Below are 23,028 nucleotides of genomic sequence, written 5' to 3'. Positions count from 1 at the left end.
GGACTTTTCCACGTGGCTAAATCTCTGGCATTTGCCTGAGGCAATAATCCCATCAACTGGCCTTTCTTTGTGGCTACACCCAGTCTCCCAATTCTGTTACCCTTAACCTAGCCTAGCCCTCCCTATGGCCCCCAGCCATTTCCCACATTTAATCCTAGCTAGGTTCCATTGTCCAGGTCCCAGGAGTCCTGTTCACCCCAGTTTACTGGCCACTCCCATTCAGATCTTCCTTAGACCCCTCCTCCAATCACCCCAAACTACTTGGCCACTCCTAGATCCCTCCCACAATCTTTCTGTATATAAAGTCCATCTTGTCTCCATTAAGGTGCTCAGATTCCTAAAATCTAGCCACTGCTCAGATTCTTAGAATCTAGCCAAAACTTTCAGACTCCTAGATTCCTCAAGAGTCTGGCAACATGGCGGATCTTTAATAAACCTTGTTTTTGGCTGAAAGAAGGCTTGGGTCGAATTCTTTCAGGCAGGATTTGCTTGTCATGATCTCACAGTTACAGAACCCCTAAACCTCTAGACCTCATCAAGACCACTGCTCCAGGCTTTGGAGGCTAAAACCAGAAAGCATATTGAATGCTTACCTAAAGGTACAATGAGATCTCTGACAGAGAGACCCAAGCCCTAGAACAAAGTTCTAGTTTTAAAGATTTGAGCTTTGGATTTGGAGGTACTAGTTATTTAGCTAGAAGTATCTCTGCCAGGTAAGGCGGTTTCTCTATTCGCCCTACCTGCCTTTGTTGGTTTGCAGTTGGAGCTGCTACTTTTCTATTAAGTCTACTTTTTTTTTAAAACCACAGTATTTTTAATTGAAAGACTGCGATAGAACCCACTCTTCTCATGAGAAAGAGATAACACTGTAACCATGGACTAAAGTTGAAGCCAGAAACTGGAAGAAGAGACAAGCACCACAGTGGACCTGTTCCTGGCAGTGGTCAGCAGAGATTATGTACTAAACAGAGGAGCAGTGAGGGTAGGGGAGGTTGGGAATAAGCCCTTCCTCCTCATCTCTGTCTCCCGGCTTCCCAGGCCTCCTTCAAGTCCCAGCTGAAACTCCATCTTCTATAGGAAACTTCTCCAGATTCCCTTTCATGCTGGTGATTCTGCTGACTAATTCCAATTTGTCCTACATAGAGGTTGTTTGTACACAGTTGTCTGCATATTGTCTCACAGACTAGAATCTATTAATCCAGAAGACAACAGCAGTCATGCAGCATTAAAGGCAAGAACTTCCCCTTCTTGTGTGTATGTTGGACACGTGTGAATCATCACTTTACCTTCATGCCATAGCCACAGATGTTTCCTACATGTGTTTCCCTCCTTTTGTGTCCCGTGGCCATTTGCATTTCCTACTTGCATTATCTCTCCATGCACATGCCTAGCCCCATGTGTTCTGTGGGTGCCTGCCTGTATGTGCTCCCTACCTTTGTCCACTCTTTTTTTTTCTTTTTGGTGAGGTAATTGGGGTTAAGTGACTTGACCAAGGTCACACAGCTAGTGAGCGTTATGTGTCTGAGGCCGGATTTGAACTCAGATCCTCCTGACTCTAGGGCCGGTGCTCTTTCCGCTGCGCCACCCTAGTCTACGTGGGCAACCTTTTATTGATACTTTCTTTGCTATATTATTATATGAAATACCTCTCTTTTGAACTAATTAAGTCCTCTGACTAGTTATTAAAGGTAAACACACTGGTAGGGGCTTGTAACACATGGTTTTTAGTGGATATGGACCCACAGGGTGCCTTAAATTCAGAGTAGAGGGATCCAATCCGAAAGTTGGAATTGTTATGAATTCATTTAGAGTTGACACAGTTTTTTCTTCTCTTCCTCTTCGTAATAGGATTCCATGACCCAATAACTGAGAGAACCCATCAAAGATAGTCCCAACTGCCTGTAAGGGAGAGCTAACTTCATTTTAGGGAAACAATAAATCTACTGCAAGTCCCCACTCCCACCCCAAAGTTTAATGCAAGCTCTTGAAGGGCAGGTTCTGTTCTGGTTTTGTCATTGTATCTCCAGCATTTAGCACAGTGACGTGCAGAGTAGGTGCTTAATAAATTGTTGACTTCCATGTGCCCAAATTTTAAAAAACGTTTGTTGATACTTTTTTTTTCCACATCATCTTCATTTCCAAATTTATACCTCTCTCTTCTCCTACCCAGGGAGCAATTCCTAATAACAAAGCATTAAAAAAATGAGGAGAATGGGGTAGCTAGGTGGTACAGTGGATAGAGCACCTGCCCTGGAGTCAGGAAGACCTGAATTCAAATCTAGCCTTAGACACATAATACTCACTAGCTGTGTAACTCTGGGCAAGTCACTTAACCCCAATTGCCTCACACATACACACACAAAATTTAAATGAGGAGAAAAAAAAAGTTTGGCAAGACTAGCCATTATCTCAACCAAGTCTGACAGTAAAGGCAATGTTCAGATGGTCATATTTGGATACACAAATAACTATCTTTAGAGTAGATGAAATAGAGACAACTACCTTGGGTCCCAAACTTTAAAGGCCTCTCCCAAAAGCAACCTGTATTTAAAAAAAAAATGATGACTTTTCATATACAATCAGACTATAAATTTTAACCTCTGAGTAAAGCAAAGTAGGACAAACTGCCCCTACTTTATTCCCAACCTTCCCTCACTGGTTACTTTTTCTTGAATCCTTATCTGGATGTTCAGTCAGTAAGTCAGTCAATAAACATTTATGGACCTAGCATTTGCCAGACACTGTACTAAGTGTCTTCTGGGAATCTGAAGAAAGATAAAAGGCTGTCACTTCTTGCTCTCACAGAGCTCACAGTCTAATGGGGGACACTATATGCAAAAAAAATGACGTACAAACGATGTATAGGATAAGCTGGAAATAATCAACAAATCACTAGCATTAAGGGGAATCGAGAGGCTTCCTGCTTCCTGTAGATGGTGGGGTTTCAGCTGGGACTTGAAGGAAGCCAGGGAAGCCAGGAGACAGAGATGAGGAGGGAGAACATTCCAAACATGGGGGACAGCCACAGAAAATTCTGGAAGTCAGAAGATGGAATGTTATGTGGGAGGAACAGCAAGGAAGCCAGTGTCACTGGATCATGGATTTTGAGCAGGGGAATAAACTGCAGAAAGACTGGAGAGGTAGAGAAGGGTCAGGTTGTGAAGGTCTTTAAAAGTCAGAGGATTTTTATATTTGACCCTGGAGATCACAAGGAACCACTTGAATTGATAGACTAGCATACAGATCTGCACTTTTAGGAAGATCATTTGACAGTTGAGTTTGACAACTGAGTGGCAGATATTCTGGAATGGGGAGAAACTTGAGCCTGGGAGATCAATCCATAGGCTATTGCAATATTCCAGGTGTCAGGAAATGAGGGCCTGTACCTGGATAGTGGTGGCTTTGTGGGTGGAGAGAAGAGGACTCGCACAAGAGATGTTGTAAAGGTGGGAACTACAAGAGTCAAGGATGACTGATATCCAGTAGACTGTAAGCCCCTTAGGGGCAGTGACTATTTTCATTTTTGTCTTTGTATCTCCAATACCTAAAGCATTCTTGGCTCACAGCAGGTGCTTAACGAATGCTTATTGAATTGAATTCTCTTTGACTTTTGGAAGGGAGTATAATAAGGTCTGAGGTTTTTTCTCCCCCAAGCCTTTGGTATCTTCCCTGTGATCCCTCTAGATCCTCAAAATTATGGTGTTTCTGGCACAAATCTCTTCTCTGTATAATCTTGGTTTAGTTCAGCTGCTTTCCCCATATTTTTAGCACTATTTCCACTTCTTCATGCAACATATCTGAAACTAAGATGTTAAAGCCAATGTGGCGGTGTTACTGTAACTGATGGCAAAAGGAGTTATTTATAAAATTTGTGTAGTTCTTTCCCACTTTTCCTGCTAGTTGTTCTCCTTCTAGTTTTACCCCTAAATGCCTCAGGAAATCAAACAATTGATAAACTCTTAAAAACTTTATTTCTTTATTTTTTACATTCAGTTTTTAAAATTTTGAATTCCAAATTCTCTCACTCCCTTTAGCCCCTCCCCCATCCATTGAGAAGGCAAGCAATATGATATCACTTGAACATGTGAAGTCACGCAAGACATATTTCTATATCAGCCATGTTGCCAAAAAGACAAAAAAGAAGAAAGTAAAAAAAAAAGAGATGCTTCATTTGCACTCAGAATTCATTGATTCTTGGATGCTTGGATAGCATTTTTCATCATTCATTCCTTGGAATTGCATCATTACATTGATTAAAATAGCTAAGTCTTTCACCATTGATCACTGTTACAATATTTCTGTTACGGTATACAGTGTTCTCCTGATTCTGCTCACTTCACTTTGCATCAGTTCATATAAGTCTTCCCAGATTTTTCTGAAATCACCCGTCTCTGTCATTTCTCGTAGCATAATAGTATTTCATCACATTCATATAACACAACTTGCAACAAGCATTTATTAAATGCTTGGCACATTGTAGGTGTTCAATAAATGCTTGTTGCAAGTTGTGTTAACTGTTGGAATACTGACTTGGATGTATACCAGTTTATAAAATCTCAGGAAGAAAAGTGATGAGAGATTTTGAGTCGTATCACCACATAAAACAGCAAAAAGCCATGGAGGTAACAACAAGTTTACTTAAAGCTTGACAAGAAATGAAACTATGCAAAGCAGCTCTGGAATTGTCTCTGACCGTCCCCCATACTGTGAATGCTCTCTCTTCTCCATTCCCACTACTGACCTCCCTGACTTGCTGTAAGTTCTAACTAAAGCCTACCTTCTACAGGTAACCTTTCCCACTCCCTCTTAATTCCAGTGCTTTCCCTCTTAATTATTTCCTGTTTACCTCTTATGTAGCTTGTTTGTAACATATTTGTTTGCTTGTTGTCTCTCCCATTAGACTGTAAGCAGGTCCCTGAGGGTAAGGACTCTTTCGCCTCCCCAGCACTTAGCACAGTGCCTGGTCTATGGTAGGTACTTAATAGATGTTTACTGATTCTTTGCAGCAAATTTCTCATATAAAGGCCTCATTTCTCAAATATATAGGGAACTGAGCCAGATTTATAAAAATAAGAGTCATTTGCCAATTGATACATGGTCAAAGGATATGAACAAGCAGTTCATATGATGATGAGCAGGCAGACTTCAGAAAACCCTAGAAAGACTTAAATGAACTGATGCTGAGTGAAGTGAGCAGAACCAAGAGAACATTGTACACAGCAATATTGGTGTACACCCCGGCGTACCCATCGAAGCCCTCGCGCGTGCGCGGCCCTTTAGCGTCCCCTGCTGGTAGATTTGGGAACCTGTAGGGTGAAAAGAAAGCCTGAAAAGTGCGGCTGCGTGGCGACGCAAGGGCACACTGGACGGCTGCGCGTAGGCTGGGGATCCCGGCCTGGGCTGTAGTGCGCCTGCGCGGTGGGGGCGGGGCAGCCTGGTGTACCGGCGCGGTGGTGCCTGGCCCTCCTCCGGGGCGGGAGCTCAGCAGGCGTGAGGCCAGGCCCGGCGGGACGATGGCGCAGCCGGAGGCGGGGAAGCTGTCCAAGGAGCAGAAGTACGACCGGCAGCTGAGGTGAGCCGGGAGGGGAGGATGCGGCAGGGGCCTCCGCCGAGACCTGGCCGAGTCCTGGGTCGGGCTGGGCATCCCAGAAGAGCGCCGGGCTCGGGCCGGGCCCCGCCTACCCCGGAGCCGGAGCCGGCTGGAGGGAGCGGCCTGGCGGGAGGGAGCGGGCCGCGGCCTGCCGGCCTGCCCCACGCCACCGGCAGACTGAGCTGTCATCCAGGCTCCCGAGCTCCTGGGGAGGAGCCAGGCTGGACCCGCCCCCCTCGTGGGGCCCTGGACTGTGAAGAGGGTCCTGGCCTGAGAGCATCGAGGGGCGGAGGGAGAGGCCCGGGAGCATTGAGTGTCAGAGCAGAGAGACGCCCGGGAGCATGGAGTGTCAGAGCAAGGAGAGGCCCGGGAGCACTGAGTGTCAGAGCAGGAAGAGATCTAGGAACATTGAGTGTCAGGGCAGAGAGAGGCCTGGGAGCATTGAGTGTCAGGGGAGACAGAGGCCTGGGAGCATTGAGTGTCAGAGCAGAGAGAGGCCTGGGAGCATTGAGTGTCAGGGCAGGGAGAGAGGCCTGGGAGCAGTGAGTGTCAGATCATAAAATATCAGGGAAGGCAGAGGCCTAGAATATCAAGGGTCAGAACATAGAATGCCAGGGCAGCCCAGGGCCTTAAAGCATTGAATGTCAAAATAAAAGTCGGAACCGAAAATGTCCTTAGAACATAGAATGTCAGAATAAGAAGAGACCTTTGAGCATAGCATGTCAGAGCCAAAGGGACATTAGAACATTATCTTTCAAAATTGGAAGGGAACTTAGTGCCCAGAGTGTCTGAACTGGAAGAGATCTCAGAGACCTAGAGATGGGAAAATTGATGCCCAGAGAATGACTTGCCTTTATTGTACAAGTACCAAACAGTAAGGCCAGGCTTTAAGTCCAGCTGCACTGCCTCTCAGTCTCGTGTTCTTTCTGCTGTGTCTTCCACTGTGCCTTCTTGCCTTCCTTTGTGGGTGAGGGTTTCTATCTCAGGGTCCTCTAGGAAAGGAGGTTCCCTCCCCCAATAACATACTTGCCTTTTGTACCCTTATCCCTCCTCATGTTCTTCCCCCACCTCTGCCCTGCCAGCCATTCTCAGACTGTTCTATGCTGGTCTCTGAGGATGAGAGGCAAGGGCTGGGGTGGGGGGGCAGACTCACTCTGGGGCACAGCTTCCAAGACCTTGGAGATGAGTCCAGCTGCCTTACTTTACTGATGAAGAAACAGATGCTCAGAGTGGACAAGCAACTTGCTAAATGTTCCGTTGACATTAGTAGCGGAGCTGGAGCCAGAAATTAGGGCTCCTAACTCTGGAGTCTTTCTAGTACCCTTTACTGCCATCCTGGCTTTTTGTCTTCCTCTTTTTTTCATTCTTCCCCATGCCTCAACCTCAGAAGTTAAAATTATAGATCGGCTTTGAAGTAGTTGCCTTTTCCACTTATTTGAAACAACATTACCCCAGTGTCTGGGGGCTGTAACAGTGTAGCTTCATTAGGTTCCACCTGTGGGTTTTTCTCTTGCAATTCATTATGCATGCATTTCAGTATTGTGTGCAAGGTCCTATGCTCCACAGTGTGAATGATACAAGGATTTATAAAACAAGGTTCCTTGCTTCTAGGAAGCTTAAAAGTATGGTTTCCAATCCTTCCTCTTCAGGTCCCTGAGAGAAGAGAGCAAATTTGGCAGATTCCCTGAAATCATACTTTTAATATTAGAATCTGAGCTTTTACAATCTGAGCAGAAGTGAATGTGTTAGAGAAATAATCCAGCAAACATTAATTATGTACAATGTATTGTGCTAAGCATAAAGCTCAAAGAAATGAGCAATACCTCACCTCAAATATGCTCCCCACACTGTATTAGGAGTTAATATACAAATAACATGAGCTGAGTTTCATTGTCATCTCTGTTAACAGATCCAACTCTTTCTTTCACCTCAGTAAACTTTACTGTTCACTTATATGCAGATAATAGATGTGAGCAGTAGGTATGGTAGGAGCATTGCAACACCATTACACTAGGTAGTAAAGAAAGTGTATCATAATGTTTTCATGTTCTGTACTTTCCTTTGTGCTACACCAAAGCAAGTCAATCAACAAGCACGTATTAAGCACCTACTAGGAGCCACACACCATTCTAGGCATTGGAAATACAAAGACAAATATGAAACAGTTTTGCCCTAAAAGAGCTTACATCCTAGCAGGAGAAACAACTTGTAAGCATGTAAGTAGCTACAATATGTACACAAAATAATTAGAAGGGGATTTTTGGGGGGAGGGTTAACAAGTATAGGGTTTGGGAAGAGCCTTCTATGAGAAGTTTCATTTAACTGACCTTTGAAGAAAAGTAGGAATTCTGAAAGGCACAAAGGTAAGTAGGGAGCGTGTTCTGGAATTGGGCCTTAACATGTAAAAAGCGTAGAGACTGAATATGCACTGTCATGGGTAAGGAACAACATGAATGCCAGTTTGGCTTAACTGTAGAGCGTGTACAGGGAAATAACTTTTAATAATCCTGCAGAGGTACATTGGAACCAGGTTGTGAAGGGCCTTGCATGCCAAATAGAAGAGTTTGTATCTGGTGCTCCAGGTAACAGGGAGCCACTATAGTTCATGAGCAGGTACTGACATGGTCGGACCTGTTCTTTAGGAATATCACTTTAGCAGCTGTATGGAAGTTAGATTGGAAAGGGGAGACTGGAGCCAAAAGACCAATTAGAAGGCTACCACAGGAGACCAGTCCTGAAAGAAGAAATATAGCTGAATTCTCCCTTACAACTATTCTACAAAGATTTAGAAAATGCAACAGACCAAGTCTTGATTGGGAAATCCAAGAAAAAAAAATCACAGGGGGTCATTTTCCACCCCATATCAGCACAGGCAGACAGACAGAGTTCTATAGACACTGGGGATAAGGTCTAATGAAGAACAGGGAATGCACAGAGCATTCTAGCAAAGGGACTCAAAGAGGGCCTGCCTATATCTATGCACCAGGGCAAGAAGAGGTCCCAGATCTGGCACAGAGGGGCCTGATCTTTTGAAGGGGAAGAAACATTTGCCATTTGGAAGAAATATTTGCCAATTGGCAGTTGTGTTGTTTACTATCCACCCAATGCTGGGTCATAGATCCAGTGTGAACTGAGGAGGGGATTTGCACCTAGGCATAGTAGCCCAGGGCAAGGAACAGCCAAAGTCCCTAGGAGCAGATACAGAAGCAAGTAGCAGCAGCTTTGACCACATCTCTGGCCTTAACACAAAGTCTGAAGTTAATAAGACTGGAAGAATGAGCAAACAAAGAAACAAAAAAGAATCCTACCATAAAAATCTATTAAAGTAGCAAGGGACACTCGAGACACAGATCCAGAAGAGAGTGACTTGAAAATGTCTATAGGGCAAAGCCTCAGAGAAAAACATATCTTGGGCATAAGTTCAACTAGAATTCCTAAAAGAGACGAAGCAAGAGATTTTAAAAATGGCTAAAAATGATTCTGTAAATGAAATGAGAATGCTAGAGGAAACAATTGGAAAAGAAATGAAAACTATGAAAGAAGAAAAATGGAAAGAGAATGAATAGTTTGGCACAAAGGTAGAAAATGTTACCCAAGCAGCAGACTTCTTGAAAATTAGAAAGGAATAAATAGAATTAATGATCACATGAAACAATAATGAATATTAAAGCAAAGTCAAAAGACTGGAAAAAAATAGAAGAAAGTGTAAAGTTTCTTATATAAAAACCAACTGACCTGGAAAACAGATTAGAGAAAGATAATTTAAGAATCACTGACTACTTCAAAGCCATGACCAAAAAAAAAAGAGCTTATGATTTCAAGAAATCATATAAGAAGATTGCCCAGATCTCTTGGAGCCAGAAAACAAAGTGCAAATAGAAGAAATCCATCTGTCACCTCCTGAAATAAAGCCTGAAATAAAAAGCCCCAGGAATATTATAACTAAAATCTAGGGCTTCCAGGTCAAAGAAAAAAAAATAATGCTGTAAGCAGCCAGAAAAAAAGGATTTAAGTACTGAGGAGCCACAATCCAGATTATGCATGATTTAGCAGTCACCAATAAAAAGGAACAGAAGGCTTGGAATGTGATATTCCAGAGGGCAAAAGACAGGGGTAGAGAACCTGCAGCCTCGAGGCCACGTGTGGTGCTCCAGGTCCTCAAGTGCAGCCCTTTGACGGAATCTAAACTTCACAGAACAAATCCCCTTAATAAAAGGATTTGTTCTGTAAAACTTGGACTCAGTCAAAAGACCTCACCCAAAGACCTGGAAGGCTACATGTGGCCTTGAAACCGCAGGTTCCCCTCCCCTGACTGGGCTTATAACCAAGAATAATTTAGCCAGCAAAATTAAGTACAATCCTATGGGAAGGAAAATGGACTTTTAGTGAAAGAGGATTTTCAAGTATTCCTGATGTAAAGATCAGATCAGGAAGCAGGAGAGGTAAGAGGAGGTAAAAGAAACTGAAAATGGTAAACACAAGTGAGCAATCGTAAGAGACTAAGCAAAGCAAGTATGAACTATTTACATTCTGATATGGGGAGATGATACATATATCCCCTCAGAATGCCATCATCATCAGGTGTCACAGAGGTAGTCTAATATTATAGAGGGTATTGCAGGGGTTTTGTTTTTCTTTTTCAGTGGCAGTGGGAGAGAGAAGGTGAATTTTTGTCAATTGAAAAAAATTAATTTTAAAAAGAGGGTGTAGGTTTAATGCAGCTAAGATTAGAAGGGAAACCGTTAAATGGGAGAAAAAACATTTGAAGCAAGTTTATCTGATAAAGCATGATTTAAACTCAGGTCTTTCTGACTTCAAGTCCAGCTCTCTATCTACTATGCCACCCAGCTGCCTTATGTTATACTAATACTGATCAGCTAAAGGATTCGTATCATTTCCAAGAGATATAAGAAAGTGATTCAAATTTGTAAGAATAAGCGCCATTCCTTAATTGATAAATGGTTATGAAATCAGAACAAGCAGTTTTCAAAGGAATAAGTCCAAGCTATCAATAGGGTGGTGAGGAGTATCGAATGCTTCAGAGAGGTCAAGAAGGATGAAGATTGAGAGAAAAGCCATTAACTTTGGTGACAAACAGTGCATTGATAATTTTGGAGAGAGAAGTTTCACTTGATTGATGAGGTTAGAAGCTAAATTGCAAGAGGTTGAGAGATGAATGAGTGGCGAGGAGGTGGAGGTAGTGAATGGAGACAACTTCTTGGAGTCTGGCAGTGGAAGGGAGGAGAGCTGTAAGATAGTTTGAAGGGATGGTAGGGTGTAGTAAGGGTTTTCTGAGAATAGCGGAGACCTGAATGCATTTGTAGGCAGCAGGGAAGGAACCAGTAGATAAGGAGAAATTGAAGATCAGCAAGAGAGAGGTAATAAATCTTGGAGCAATCCTGGAGGATAAGAAGGGATGAGATAAAGGGTACAAGGAAATAGCCTTGTTGAGAGAAAGGGCCATCTTACTTTCTCAGAGACTAAGGGGGAGGAGAACAGGGGATGATATCAAGGGGTTGTGAGATGGAGAGAAGGGGAGAAGAGGGAGCTCATAGAGAATTGTCTCTATTTTCTCAATATAATACAAAGGGAGATCCCTTTGGTGAAAGGGTTGTGGGGAGGGAGTGGTGTGATAAGCTTGTAGTATTACATAATCAACACAACGATACTTCTATATTACATCATTGTTCTGTTCATCCCTTCTTGGCTTTCTCATTAAAATTTGTTTCCCTGTATCCCAGTCATCTAACTCTAACCATCTCAGTCATCCATACTATGCTCTTATTTTTTTTTCACTCTGTGTTTTGTAGCCATATTCTGTAGCTACCTGACCCCTCTGACCCATTTGTGTATTTAAAAAAAAAAAAAGGAAACTGGGCAAGGTATCATTTAGCCTTGGTCAGATATCATATCTCTGCTTTTTTTTTTTTTTACACAAATGGATATATTAGGTAATAATATACATCTCAGGTCCTTTTTTACTTATTTGTATTTTATCATTTGAATTTATTATATGTACAATTATAGGGATTGTTAATATTCAATGTATTAATTAATAAAGAGAAGAATTACCTGTAGGAAGAAGATTTACATTAAGATCAAAGATACTCTTTCCTTGTTAATAATCAGTAAAGTGTATCTCAGAATTTTCTATGCCTTTTAAGTTCTTGGGCCTCCTTGTGTGAAACTTCAAAAATATTTGAAGTTTTTTTGTTTCTTGTTTTATAGATTATGGGGTGATCATGGACAAGAAGCTTTGGAATCTGCTCATGTTTGCCTGATAAATGCAACAGCCACAGGAACAGAAATTCTGAAAAATCTGGTATTACCAGGTAATACATATGAATTATACAATTCTGTGGGAATTTTATAAATATGTATATATGTATATGTGAACATATACAATATGTATGCACAGGTATGTATATATATCGACACACATATTTGACTTTTCTTTTCCCCAAAGGTATTGGCTCATTTACTATTGTTGATGGAAATCAGGTCAGCGGAGAAGATGCTGGAAATAAGTAGGTTGACTTTTTTCCACAATTACACATATGGAGGAATATGTTTGTTTCTTGTCTTGTGAAATCATTTTAATTCCAAAATATCTTGCATACTTCCAAATTTGTTATAAAGTATACACATTTAAGTATATGATCAAATCACATAAACATAATATTTTACATTTATTTAATGTTATACAGTTTATGGAGTGTTTTCAAGTACACCATCTTATTTGGTCTGAGTACATGTGAGTGAGGCATTGTCTGCTCTAGTGTGAGCCAATCTGTTTGGAATAAGAGGAAAGTATTGGAGATGGAATCCACAGTCCTGGCTGGAGTACTAGTTCTGCGGTTTCCTGTGACAGTGGGCAGATGATTATCTTCTCTGTACCTCTATTCCATCATCTGTAAAAAGGCATAATAATGTTTGTACTGCTACAGAAGTCTTAACAACAGTAGACGCACGGGGCATGGAGGTGAACCTTGATTCTCAAAGGCTATTCCAGTAAAGCATAAGCTCTGGCAGATTCTACTTAGCGGAAAAAGCTTTGAGTACTGTCCTGGCGACAGATTGTTTCTGCTCTCTGCAGCCAGTCAAGCTAAATGTGGAGAAGGATTATCACCAGCGCACTGGCCACTAAGTGATGAATTCTTAGGCTACAGTTACCTATGAAAGAGAAACCATATAAAAGAAGCCCCTGGTCCTGTATGGCCCTTTCTACTTTTGCACCAGCAGTGACAAAAGATGAGCGGAATTGCTAAGAAAACAAATATTAATTTAACTATCGATACTTTAAAGTACATGATCTTTTTCCCAGTATCACTGCATGGATATACTATAGAAGGAACTGGATCACATTCTTACTGCAAATAAAACCAAAAGACAAAAAGAAATTGCATCCAATTGGAAGCATGGCTTACGGGTTCTTCTCTGAGGTGAATGAAGGAACAGATTTAATCTTGTTTCTGCAGGAAACAAAAGCATCATTTTGTGGGTTATTTGGTAATTTTGCCTTGTGATACTTAGAGCTCATTTAAGTAAACAAACCACCATGAAGATCATGATAAGTTAGATGCCAATATCTGTAGTGGGTGAGTACATGGGAAAATTCTCTAAAGGATCAGTGAGTCGGCTCTATTGTAATTATAATAATAATAATAATAATAATAATTATTATTATTATTATTTGCTTTTTTGGTGAGGCAATCGGGGTTAAGTGACTTGCCCAGGGTCACAGAGCTAGTGAGTGTCAGGTGTCTGAGGCCAAATTTGAACTCATGTCCTTCTGACTCCAAGGCCAGAGCTCCATCTACTGCATCACCTAGCTGCCCCAATATTATCATCATTATTATTATTATTATTATTATTAAGTGCCTGCTCTGCATCTTGCACTGTGCTGGCTGCTGGGGATACAAATACAAAGCATCAAATTATTTCTTTTCTCAAGAAGCTTCCATTCTAACAGAGGACACAACAAATACAGATGTAAGTATATTCCATATTCTCTAAACCAAATCAATATACATCTTAATATTAACTGACTATGTTAGGAAGTTGGACACAGGATAAGACATAGAAAGTTATTCAGAAATGTGGCTTAGGGTCAAGAAAAGAAAGAGACCTAAGACTTAGAGACTGTTTGGCAGCCTCATACCTTTATATCATAAGTCCTTTCTTCAAATGATCATCAGAAAGTGCTAAATGTGGCAAATAGAACAATATTACCAAAAATGAAATTGAATATATCAGAGAAAGGAAATGACTGATTAGCTCTCTGGGAGTCATCACAGAACCAGATGTCTGTATGGAGTCAGATCATTGCCTGGTAAATCAGTATCAACTTAGAAAAAAAGGTAAAGGTAGGGACATTGTATGCAATTAAGTGTCCTCTGGCCAGACCTATTTAAATAAGCTTGTTGATTCTGAAAAATGAGAAATGGACAAAAATAAAGATATTGACTCTTCTCTTAATTTCCTGAAGAAAGTTAACCGTTATAAAAGTTATCACAACAAGGAGGCCAAAAGAGCCTAGAAATCACCTTCATCAGTGAACACCTGATTTCCTTACCAAATAGAGAGACAGACGTGATAACCAGGCACATTACCACTTTGGAATACAAAATATGGAAGATAATTTATTATGGATTGAGTAGCTTCATAAAGTAGTGACGGTGGCCATGGTACTGAAGAAGAAATGGGGAAGAAGAGCTTGACCTGACAAAAAAAAGGAGGGTTGCACGTTGGTGACAACAAAATTTTAAAGTCCTTAGGAGTTAATTTTCAAGATATCCCATAGAGGAGAGGATCCCAGAAGAATGGGAAAGATCATGGATGGTAGTTACCAGAAATAGATGATTTACGAAGACATTAGTAATTACTATCCCAAATGAGATAATATTTGTATAGCGCTTAGCACATAATGTAGGTGCTATATAAATGCTTATTTCCCCTTCCTCCCACCATATGTCTACTTTCTCAGCTTTCTAAAATCTTTGAGAAAGGGCCGTATACATATTGAAGGTTTCCTTAAGGAAATTAGGAGAAGAGAATGCTCAGACTCTCTCAGGCAATTTTCTACTATTTTCACATCTTCACTGATGTGTAAAGAATATAAGGGCACTGTTTGTCTATTGTTTGTTGATTATATAAAAGTGCTTGAGTCATTTGGGTAAAATATTTAAAGACTACAAAGATAAACCAATTTTAGAGACTACCCATAGGGTCTTCTAGCAGATATTTACAGCCTGCAAAATGACTTGACCCATCCAACCACCGAGATGACTTTAGCAGACTGAGAAGTTTTACATCAAGAGAAGCATCTAAGACAGAGACAGCCGTCCAGAATGTTCGCCATTGTCTTGGAGAGGGTGCCCTGTACAAAGTGCAACTAACAGAGAGGTGCTCTCTTGACAAGGAGATTTTACAGATGCTCTTGTTTACATGTGACATTGTGCTAATTGCTTAATCCTTTTTAGGGCTTCCTAAATGATATCTGTGATTCCTCAGTGGAGATTGGTTTAGTAATGCAAAAAAACCAAAGTGGATAAAGAACACCTATTGAACAGATTGTGACTTATACATGGATGTGTAACTCATCAAGTTCGTCCATTTATGCTTATATCTTGGACAGGGAGAGAGAGGGACAGGACAATAGGAACAGTGAATTATAGATTGGGCTGGATCACATTGAGGAGATTGTGTCATGTTTTCAGGGATCCCTTGCTACATCCGTATTCTCCCAGGGATGGTCTATGACATTGAGTCATGGAACACCATAATCTCAGAAGATTCACAGTTGCAGGTGACCCACAGAACAACAGAAAGATGCCCAGTGGCTGGATGCAAGTATCAACATATTACCAAGAAGGACTTGCATGGGGAAGTGCCATAAAGGGCATATATGACCAGAAATAGAAGTAAACTACTCACGATTCAATTTAACAAGAATTTATTAAGCACCTACTACCTTTAAGATACTGCTGCTAGGCATTAGGAGTGCAAATACAAAGACAAAATAGTTCCTGCCCTCAAGGAGTTTACATTCTATCGGAAGGAAAACAATAGGAACACAGACAGGTAAATATAACATATACATATATATGTATATGAAACCTGTGACCAAGATTTGGCTCACACAGGCCAGGATCAATTCTAAGGGCCACGGCAAGAAGGTTATTTTATCTTCTGGGCTTGTTGTTCTTATGAGGACTTACAAAAAGATGAAGAAATGTTAACCACAGGGGTCACATAACTGAAAAGTTACAGAGTTTAGAGCAGACCTTCTTTTTCCTAGCTCAGTGTTCTATCATGCTACCTCTATGAAATAAATTTTTAAAAGATGTCTTTGAATTTTATAAACTTTGAATCACGTGTTAGTTATTACTACTATTTTCTTGGATATGCAACTGTCCTAGGAACAGGAAAAAAGAACAAACAACCTCATACTGATTCTAATAAGTACTCTGTGCTTTGGAAAAGTTTTCTCATGGTGCCCATTCCCAGAAGAGGTTTAATTTAAATGTAAATTAAAAATAAGTTTAAATTAAAAAAAAAGATATATGTGCACAAGGCTCTAAAGAACATTGTGCTTAGAATTTATAGAACTATAAGGGAAAAGTTATTCCCAAATTTAATTTCTAGTATTCATATTCTTTGAGAAAATCTTGAGTTTTCAGAGAACAATAATGGGAAAAGTCAAGGATAACACGAATGCAGTCCATGTTGTCTTGTTAGACAAACTTAAGTTCATAAGAAAAATATAATAGTAAAACTGTGTTTTCTTATCCATAAACAGCTCTTTGGTTTGACTTCATGCATGAAATAAAAGTACTGTTATTTGTTACCTTAAATCACTTTATTGTGGTCTGTTTGGTTAGCTTTGTTCATTCAGGCATGGTGCTCCTGAGGACAAGACTCGCTTCCATTCCTATACTAGTCAGTTGACTGGCCACAGATTGTGTGGCCAGGACTACTCACTCCTTACAACCATCTCATAGATGTGTTTCACTGATCTAGATTAAAAGGTGGAAAGAAATGAATGAAATGGAAAGATATGAATGAAATAGAAAAATCAGCGTTATATGAAGAAAGGTTTGACTTTCTTATGGAATTTTAGGCTTTTCCAGAAAATTGCTAAACTCTGAAATAATTTTATTTTTAAATAATAATTGAAATTTTATTTTTCTTTTATGAACTAAATTTACTTTGTGGTGCAATTAATATTTCCTTATGGTAAAATAAGACTTTAATTTCTCTCTTGTTTTGTCACCTTTAGTTTTTTTCTTCAAAGAAGCAGTATTGGAAAGGTAAAATCATGTTTGCTCTATGTGTTTGAATGTACTTCTGTCTTGCTTGGAAATTCTGAAGAACTTTATTAGTTCAGACTGAAGAAAAATTGAATCAGATTATTTGTTACATAATGTTTATAAAGGTATCTGAAAATAGAAATATCTATGTAATTTTTTGGTAGTTATAAAAAGCTTAAATGTCTAAGTATATATAATATATGTATACACACATATACATATATTTATTTGTTAGTTTTTTACTCTGTGCCATTTAAAGTTACATTGTGATCAGCAAGAATGTTCAGGGCTTATGGGGTATTTTGAGGTTTTATTTTGTCTTAGTATCTCAGGTACTCAAATTTTTTTAATGTTGTATTACTGTTGTAATTAAAGATTAGCCAAAAAATTCTATCTTTAAATAATTTGTCCTCAGAATTTATCACTCTGTTTTCCTGCCTGAGTGCTACATGCCAAACTTAAAATTAATCTTTCTTTGACTGCCAGGCCCTTGTTCTGATCATCAGTAGTCAGTCACTCTCTACTTGTGTAGATTCAGGAGACTGGACTGAATTGTACTGGCCTCAGAACTCACTCTTGTAGTTAGATTTTAAAAATTAAAGTAAAATAATAGCTTATTTTCTTATTTGCCAATTTCTTATAAAAACGAAGTAGCAAAAATATGTGGTGGTGTTTTGTTTTTTTTAATTCTGCTCAATTGTATTCAGGTTAATTAAGTTTTTCACAGCAAGTTAGATCTTGAAGGGACCATGGGAGTCATCCAGTCTCACCCCATCCTTGTTTTACAGATAAGGAAACTTGAGACCCTGAGAGGTTGTGACTGCCTATGGTCACACAGTGGCTGAGCTGGAACTCAAACTCAAGTCTTCTAATTATAAGTTCAGTGTATATTTTAAGTGATATTTTCTTTTACTCACATTTTAAAGAGGATTGCTAGAAATAGGCACATAGTTTTAATACCATTGCAGGGCAAGTTTTGCAATATGTGTAAATTAGTAGTTTTATAACCAGAATATCTCTAACTTCAATCAATTGCTTTGTTTATTTTGAAAAAGAACCGAGCTCAAGCTGCCATGGAACTCTTACAAGAATTAAATAACGATGTGTCCGGGAGTTTTGTGGAAGAGGTGTGTGTATCTTTAACTTATTGCTGCCTTTTAAAAACTGATCATGGAGTCATTTTCCAATTTGTTCACTTAGTGACTGATGAAAATTCTAGGATTTGTTGTCTTGAATCTTAAATAATGTCATATTAAGGATGAAGGGTGAGAACAGAAAGGGCTGCAGAAATCAGCTGAGTCCTGCAGTAGGACATGGTAGCAGAAAGAGTATTAGAGAAGAGATTAGTAGAGCTGGGATTGAATCTTAAATAGTGTCATCCCTTAATGGCATCTATCATTGACCTGATTTAACTTTGGTAATGCCTGCATTATTTCCTGTTTTCTAACATTATTTGAAATTATTTTCTGCCTTACTGAAATGTGAATGTCAAATTGTTGGATTTTTTTTCCCCTGTCCTATTTAGAGTCCAGAAAAACTCCTAGACAATGATCCTTCATTTTTCTGTAGGTTTGATGTGGTGGTAGCGACTCATTTACCAGAAAGGTACATCTTTATGCCCACAGCCATTGGGGCCGGGGGGAAGGGGCTTTCATTCTGCTCTTAAACCTAGATTGCTTCTTTTTCGCAGAGAGGATGATACTATGCAAATAATGCATGAATGCTGCATAGTAGCTTTTGCTTGAATGCATGAATGAATGCAAAAGCATGAATGCTTTTATAGTAAGCACCTAAAAACTGGTTATCCCTGAAAAGACAGGCAAAGGAATAGAGTGGGGAAGGGAAACATTTTTTTAAAATATTCGAATAGTACCCTAAATATTTACCAGGTAGAAACATCAATAACAATTATGATTATAGAAAACATTTTGTTTAAGCCTAAGTGGTTTATAAATATTTCTAACCATTTAATTTTCTTGGGTTATAACAATTATAGAGATGTTTGAAAATGTTTTCAAGCAGTACTCTAATTGGAAAAATTGGAAATTTCATCCCCTTCTAGTCCTAAGGATATATATTTGCTTTGAGTTTGGGCCCATATGCATGTAAACATTTGCATTTCTCTGCAGTACTTAATTTCTTTGTCTAAATATACCATTTGTATCTTTCCCTTTGTTGTAGTCAGTTAACAAACATTTATTAAGCACCTACTATGTGCCAGGCACCGTGCTAAGTGCTGGGGATACAAAGAAAGGCAAAAAGACAGTTTCTGCCCTCAAGGAGCTCACAGTCTAATGGAGGAGGCACCAAGCAAACAAATATGTACACTATATACAGGATAAAAAGTAAATATTTAACAGAAGGAAGGCACTAGAATTAGGAGGGTTTGGGAAAAACTTTTTGTGGAAGATGGGATTTTAGCCGGGACTTGCAGGAAACCCAGAGGCAGAGACATGGGGGACAGCCAGAAGAAATGCTTAGAACTGAAAGATATACCAGTAAGGAGAGCTTTATGTTGCTTTATTTTAATGCTGTTTAATGTTTGGGGTATATTTGTGTCTATTTTCTTCTTCATATTTTGATGTATTTTGCTTTCTTTTGCAGTACATTGCTACATTTAGCAGAAATCCTTTGGAATGCTTGCATCCCTCTTTTGGTCTGTAGAACATATGGGTTGGTTGGTTATATGAGGATCATAATAAAAGAACATCCAGGTAAGAGAATTTAAAAGCAATTTGAGTTTGAATTTGTGTGCATGTAAATTTGTTACAATTTTAGAAAATGAATTTTAGTTTTCTACAGAGTGTCCCTATAAGTCTTAGTGCATCTTTAAGCTAGGACTCATAAGGTGCTCCGTTCTGTATTGGATGTTGTGTTGACATATTTTTTTTGTTTTGTTTTGTTTTGTTTTTGCTAGGCAATGGGGTTAAGTGACTTGCCCAGGGTCACTCAGCTAGTAAGTGTTATGTGTCTGACTCCAGATTTGAACTCAGGGCCTCCTGAATCCAGGGCTGGTGCTCTTTCCACTGCGCCACCTAGCTGCCCCGACATATTTTTTTTAATCACATTGAAGAGGATTCTACCCCCAAAAGATATTTTTTAGAGGCATAGTTATTAAAATTTTATTAAAGTCTTTGGTTTTATAATGTACATAATTTATAATGTGCCCAGCACAAAGCATGAATATACTTGTTCTTAACTATCAAAGGAAAAAAAGATACCATGTATCTTGAGCAATGAGTGAAAGAAAAGTGTTTGCAAAGAGTTTAGACCCTAACTCTGCTACTGAGTCACTGTGTGACCATGGGCAAGTCATTTCTCCTTTCTTTGGGCTCAGTTTTTCAGTATCTGTGAAATAAGAGGGTTAGGAGAGACTGTAGAAGTGATTTAGTTCAGCTTCTCATTTTACAGGTGATGCACCTGAGGCCCAGAGAGAGAAAGAAATGACTTGCCCAAGGTCATTCAGGAAGTGATTAGTAGAGCTGAGATTTGAGCCTAGATCCTCTAATGCCCTTTCTGCTCCTGTGTGGTACCTCAAGACTCAGTTGATCTCTGCAGCCCCTCCTGCTCTCGTAGACCCTGCCGGTCACACATCTTATTTGTTTCTCAGTGATAGAATCCCATCCAGACAATGCACTCGAAGATCTTCGGCTGGACAAGCCGTTTCCAGAGCTAAGAGAGCATGTACAGTCCTATGACTTAGACCACATGGAGAAGAAGGTGGGGACTACGTTTGTAATTTATCCTTATGATGAGAAATCAGCACCTTTTGTGCATTGATTTGCTTGTGCAATTGGTCATCGCTGTTAAGGGCAGTTTTCACTCATGTTGACATGGCTCAGAGCCTTCTTCTAGTTTTGTTTATTCTGTTATAGGACTCATGACTTCTGAAGCCAGGCTGTATATAATTTCTTCCATAGCCATGTGAATTCAATAAATGTGTTCATTAAGTTTATCAGTAACCATGTAAAGGGAGAGTACATTTTTTCCTCTAGACCAGGGGTAGGTGTGACCTTGAGGCCACACGTGGCCTTCTAGGTCCTCAAGTGCGGCCCTTTGAATCCAAACTTCACAGAACAAATCCCCTTAATAAAAGGATTGGTTCTGTAAAATGTGGACTTAGTCAAAAGGCCACACCCAAGGACCTAGAAGGCCACAGGTTCCCCACCCCTGCTCTAGACTGAGAACACCAATAGAATGCCTGTCCTCACCTCCCCCACCCCCCACCTGTTTACTATGTGGCCATCTTTTAAAGATCAGCTCAGATTCTGTCTCCTCCAGGAAGTTCTCCCTCCTCCTCCTCCCAGTGAGGAATCACCTTGTTTCCCCTCAAATCTCATACCCTCTTCTGGTTGGGAATGACCTTTCCTTACCTCAGACAGGACTTTGCCTTTCTCTTACACATTTATCATGGGTTTTTGCATTGTTATCATTTGTACCTATATCTTATCCCCATACTAGACTATAAGCTTTATGAGGGCAGGGAATGTAAATTATCTAAACTTTGTTTCTCCCCCAGAGCTCAACACATAGAAGGTGCTTAGTGAATATTTGCCAAATTAAATTGGAATCCTGAGATTTGAGTTCCAGCTGAGCTGCTTTCTCTGCTTTGTAGCCTCTGGGATCTCCCCAGGACCCTGCCTAAACTTACCTCTCTGCCAAGGGGTGAATGGGTGATAATAATACCAGGCAGTTGGCTTTGAATTTATTAAGCACCTACCTTGTACCAGGCCTGGGGGATATAAAGACCCAAATGCAACAATCCCTTCTCAGGCTGAGAGATAACCCATACTCATATAAGTCTATGCAGAATCAATGCACAGCTGTATAGGGAGGGAAAGAGCAAGCAATTGAGGAGATCAGGAAAAAATCCTGGTAGAAGGTAGTTCTTGAGCTGAGTCTTTGAAGGAAATGAGAGATTCTGTAGGCTGGAGATGAGAATGGCGCATGCTGGCCTGCGGGGACAGTAGCAGAGCAGAGACACAGATGGAAAGTCGTCTGGCCAGAAGGGAAGCATCGTAATGAAGCTGCAAAGGTCAGCTGAGACCAGGTCGTGAAGGGCTTCACATATGCACTGGAGGAGTCTCTATTTTATCCTTGTGGTAGCAGGAAGCCACGCACGCCTGCACTTCGAGAAAACCAGAAAGGGCAGCAGTGTGGAGCCTGCGTCTGAGGGGGAGCGGCAGAGAGAGTAAGTGGAAGACCATTGCAGCAGTCCAGACAGGAAGTGAGGCAGAATTAAGAGGGGGGCTGTGTGAGTAGAAAGAAATGGATGAGTATGAGAAATGTCATGCAGGCAGACAGGGAAGAATTGGCAACTTGTAGGTTATTTGGGGTGAATAAGAGTGAGGAGGAAAGCATGATGCTGAGGTTTCTATAGGGAAATTTGGTGGGGGGGGGGAAGTGTTTTCTTATATTTAAGTTTATACTGTATTTAAGAAATCCATAGGGCATGCAGTTTGAAATGTCCAGTTGGTGATTTGTGGTGTGAGATTAGATCTCAGGAGGGAGACTTTGGTCTGGTTATGTAAATCTGAATAGAGATGATAATCCAACCCATGGGAGCTAATGAGGTCTCCAAGTGAAATCATAGACAGACAGACCCCAGCTCAGGAGCTTTGGGGTATAGCCATGATTAGGGCCAGTCAAATAGACAGAGCAGTGGTCACACAGTTAGGAAGAGAACCAGGGGACAGGGGTGTCATAAAAACCAAGAAAAGAGAGAGCATTCAGGAGAGAGGCTGGTGCTGCACAGAGATCTAGAAGGATGAAGGCTAGGATCAAGACCATTAGATTTGGCAGCAAATAGTACATTGGGAACTTTGGAGAGTAATTTCAGTGGGCGATATTGTCAGAAGCTGGATTGAAAAGAGTTAAAAAGTTAGAAGAGAGGAGGTGGATGAAGTGAGTGGAGACAACTTTTTCTAGGAGTTTGGCTGGGAAAGGGAGGAGAGATACAGGCTGATAGCTTGAAGGGGTGGTTAGGTCAACGGAGGATTTTCATTTTCTTTTTCTTTTTTTAAATAGTATTTTATTTTTTCCCCCAATTAAATGTTAAAACAATTTTTAAATTTTTTTTTAAAGTTTTGAGTTTCAAATTCTATCCCTCCCTCCCTCCCCTCCCCC

At 40.3% G+C, this 23,028-nt stretch overlaps 1 protein-coding gene across 1 annotated transcript in view; it reads left to right on the top strand.

Moving 5' to 3' along the window:
• Positions 1 to 5,478: 5,478 nt before the first annotated feature.
• The window catches only part of LOC114027961 (NEDD8-activating enzyme E1 regulatory subunit), a 48,858-nt gene continuing 31,308 nt past the window's right edge, over positions 5,479 to 23,028 (top strand). The window contains exons 1-8 of the mRNA XM_027842104.1: positions 5,479 to 5,572; positions 11,819 to 11,922; positions 12,057 to 12,117; positions 16,872 to 16,902; positions 17,958 to 18,029; positions 18,428 to 18,507; positions 19,507 to 19,616; positions 20,513 to 20,622. Coding sequence (XP_027697905.1) covers positions 5,514 to 5,572; positions 11,819 to 11,922; positions 12,057 to 12,117; positions 16,872 to 16,902; positions 17,958 to 18,029; positions 18,428 to 18,507; positions 19,507 to 19,616; positions 20,513 to 20,622 — 627 coding nt within the window. The 5' untranslated portion in view covers positions 5,479 to 5,513. The remainder of the gene's footprint in view (positions 5,573 to 11,818; positions 11,923 to 12,056; positions 12,118 to 16,871; positions 16,903 to 17,957; positions 18,030 to 18,427; positions 18,508 to 19,506; positions 19,617 to 20,512; positions 20,623 to 23,028) is intronic.

This window comes from Vombatus ursinus, unplaced genomic scaffold, assembly GCF_900497805.2.
Source record: "Vombatus ursinus unplaced genomic scaffold, bare-nosed wombat genome assembly UNPS02014864.1, whole genome shotgun sequence".
Taxonomy (NCBI): Eukaryota; Metazoa; Chordata; class Mammalia; order Diprotodontia; family Vombatidae; genus Vombatus; species Vombatus ursinus.
Note: the sequence above shows the minus strand (reverse complement) of the source record. Positions and strands in the feature narration are given on the sequence as shown.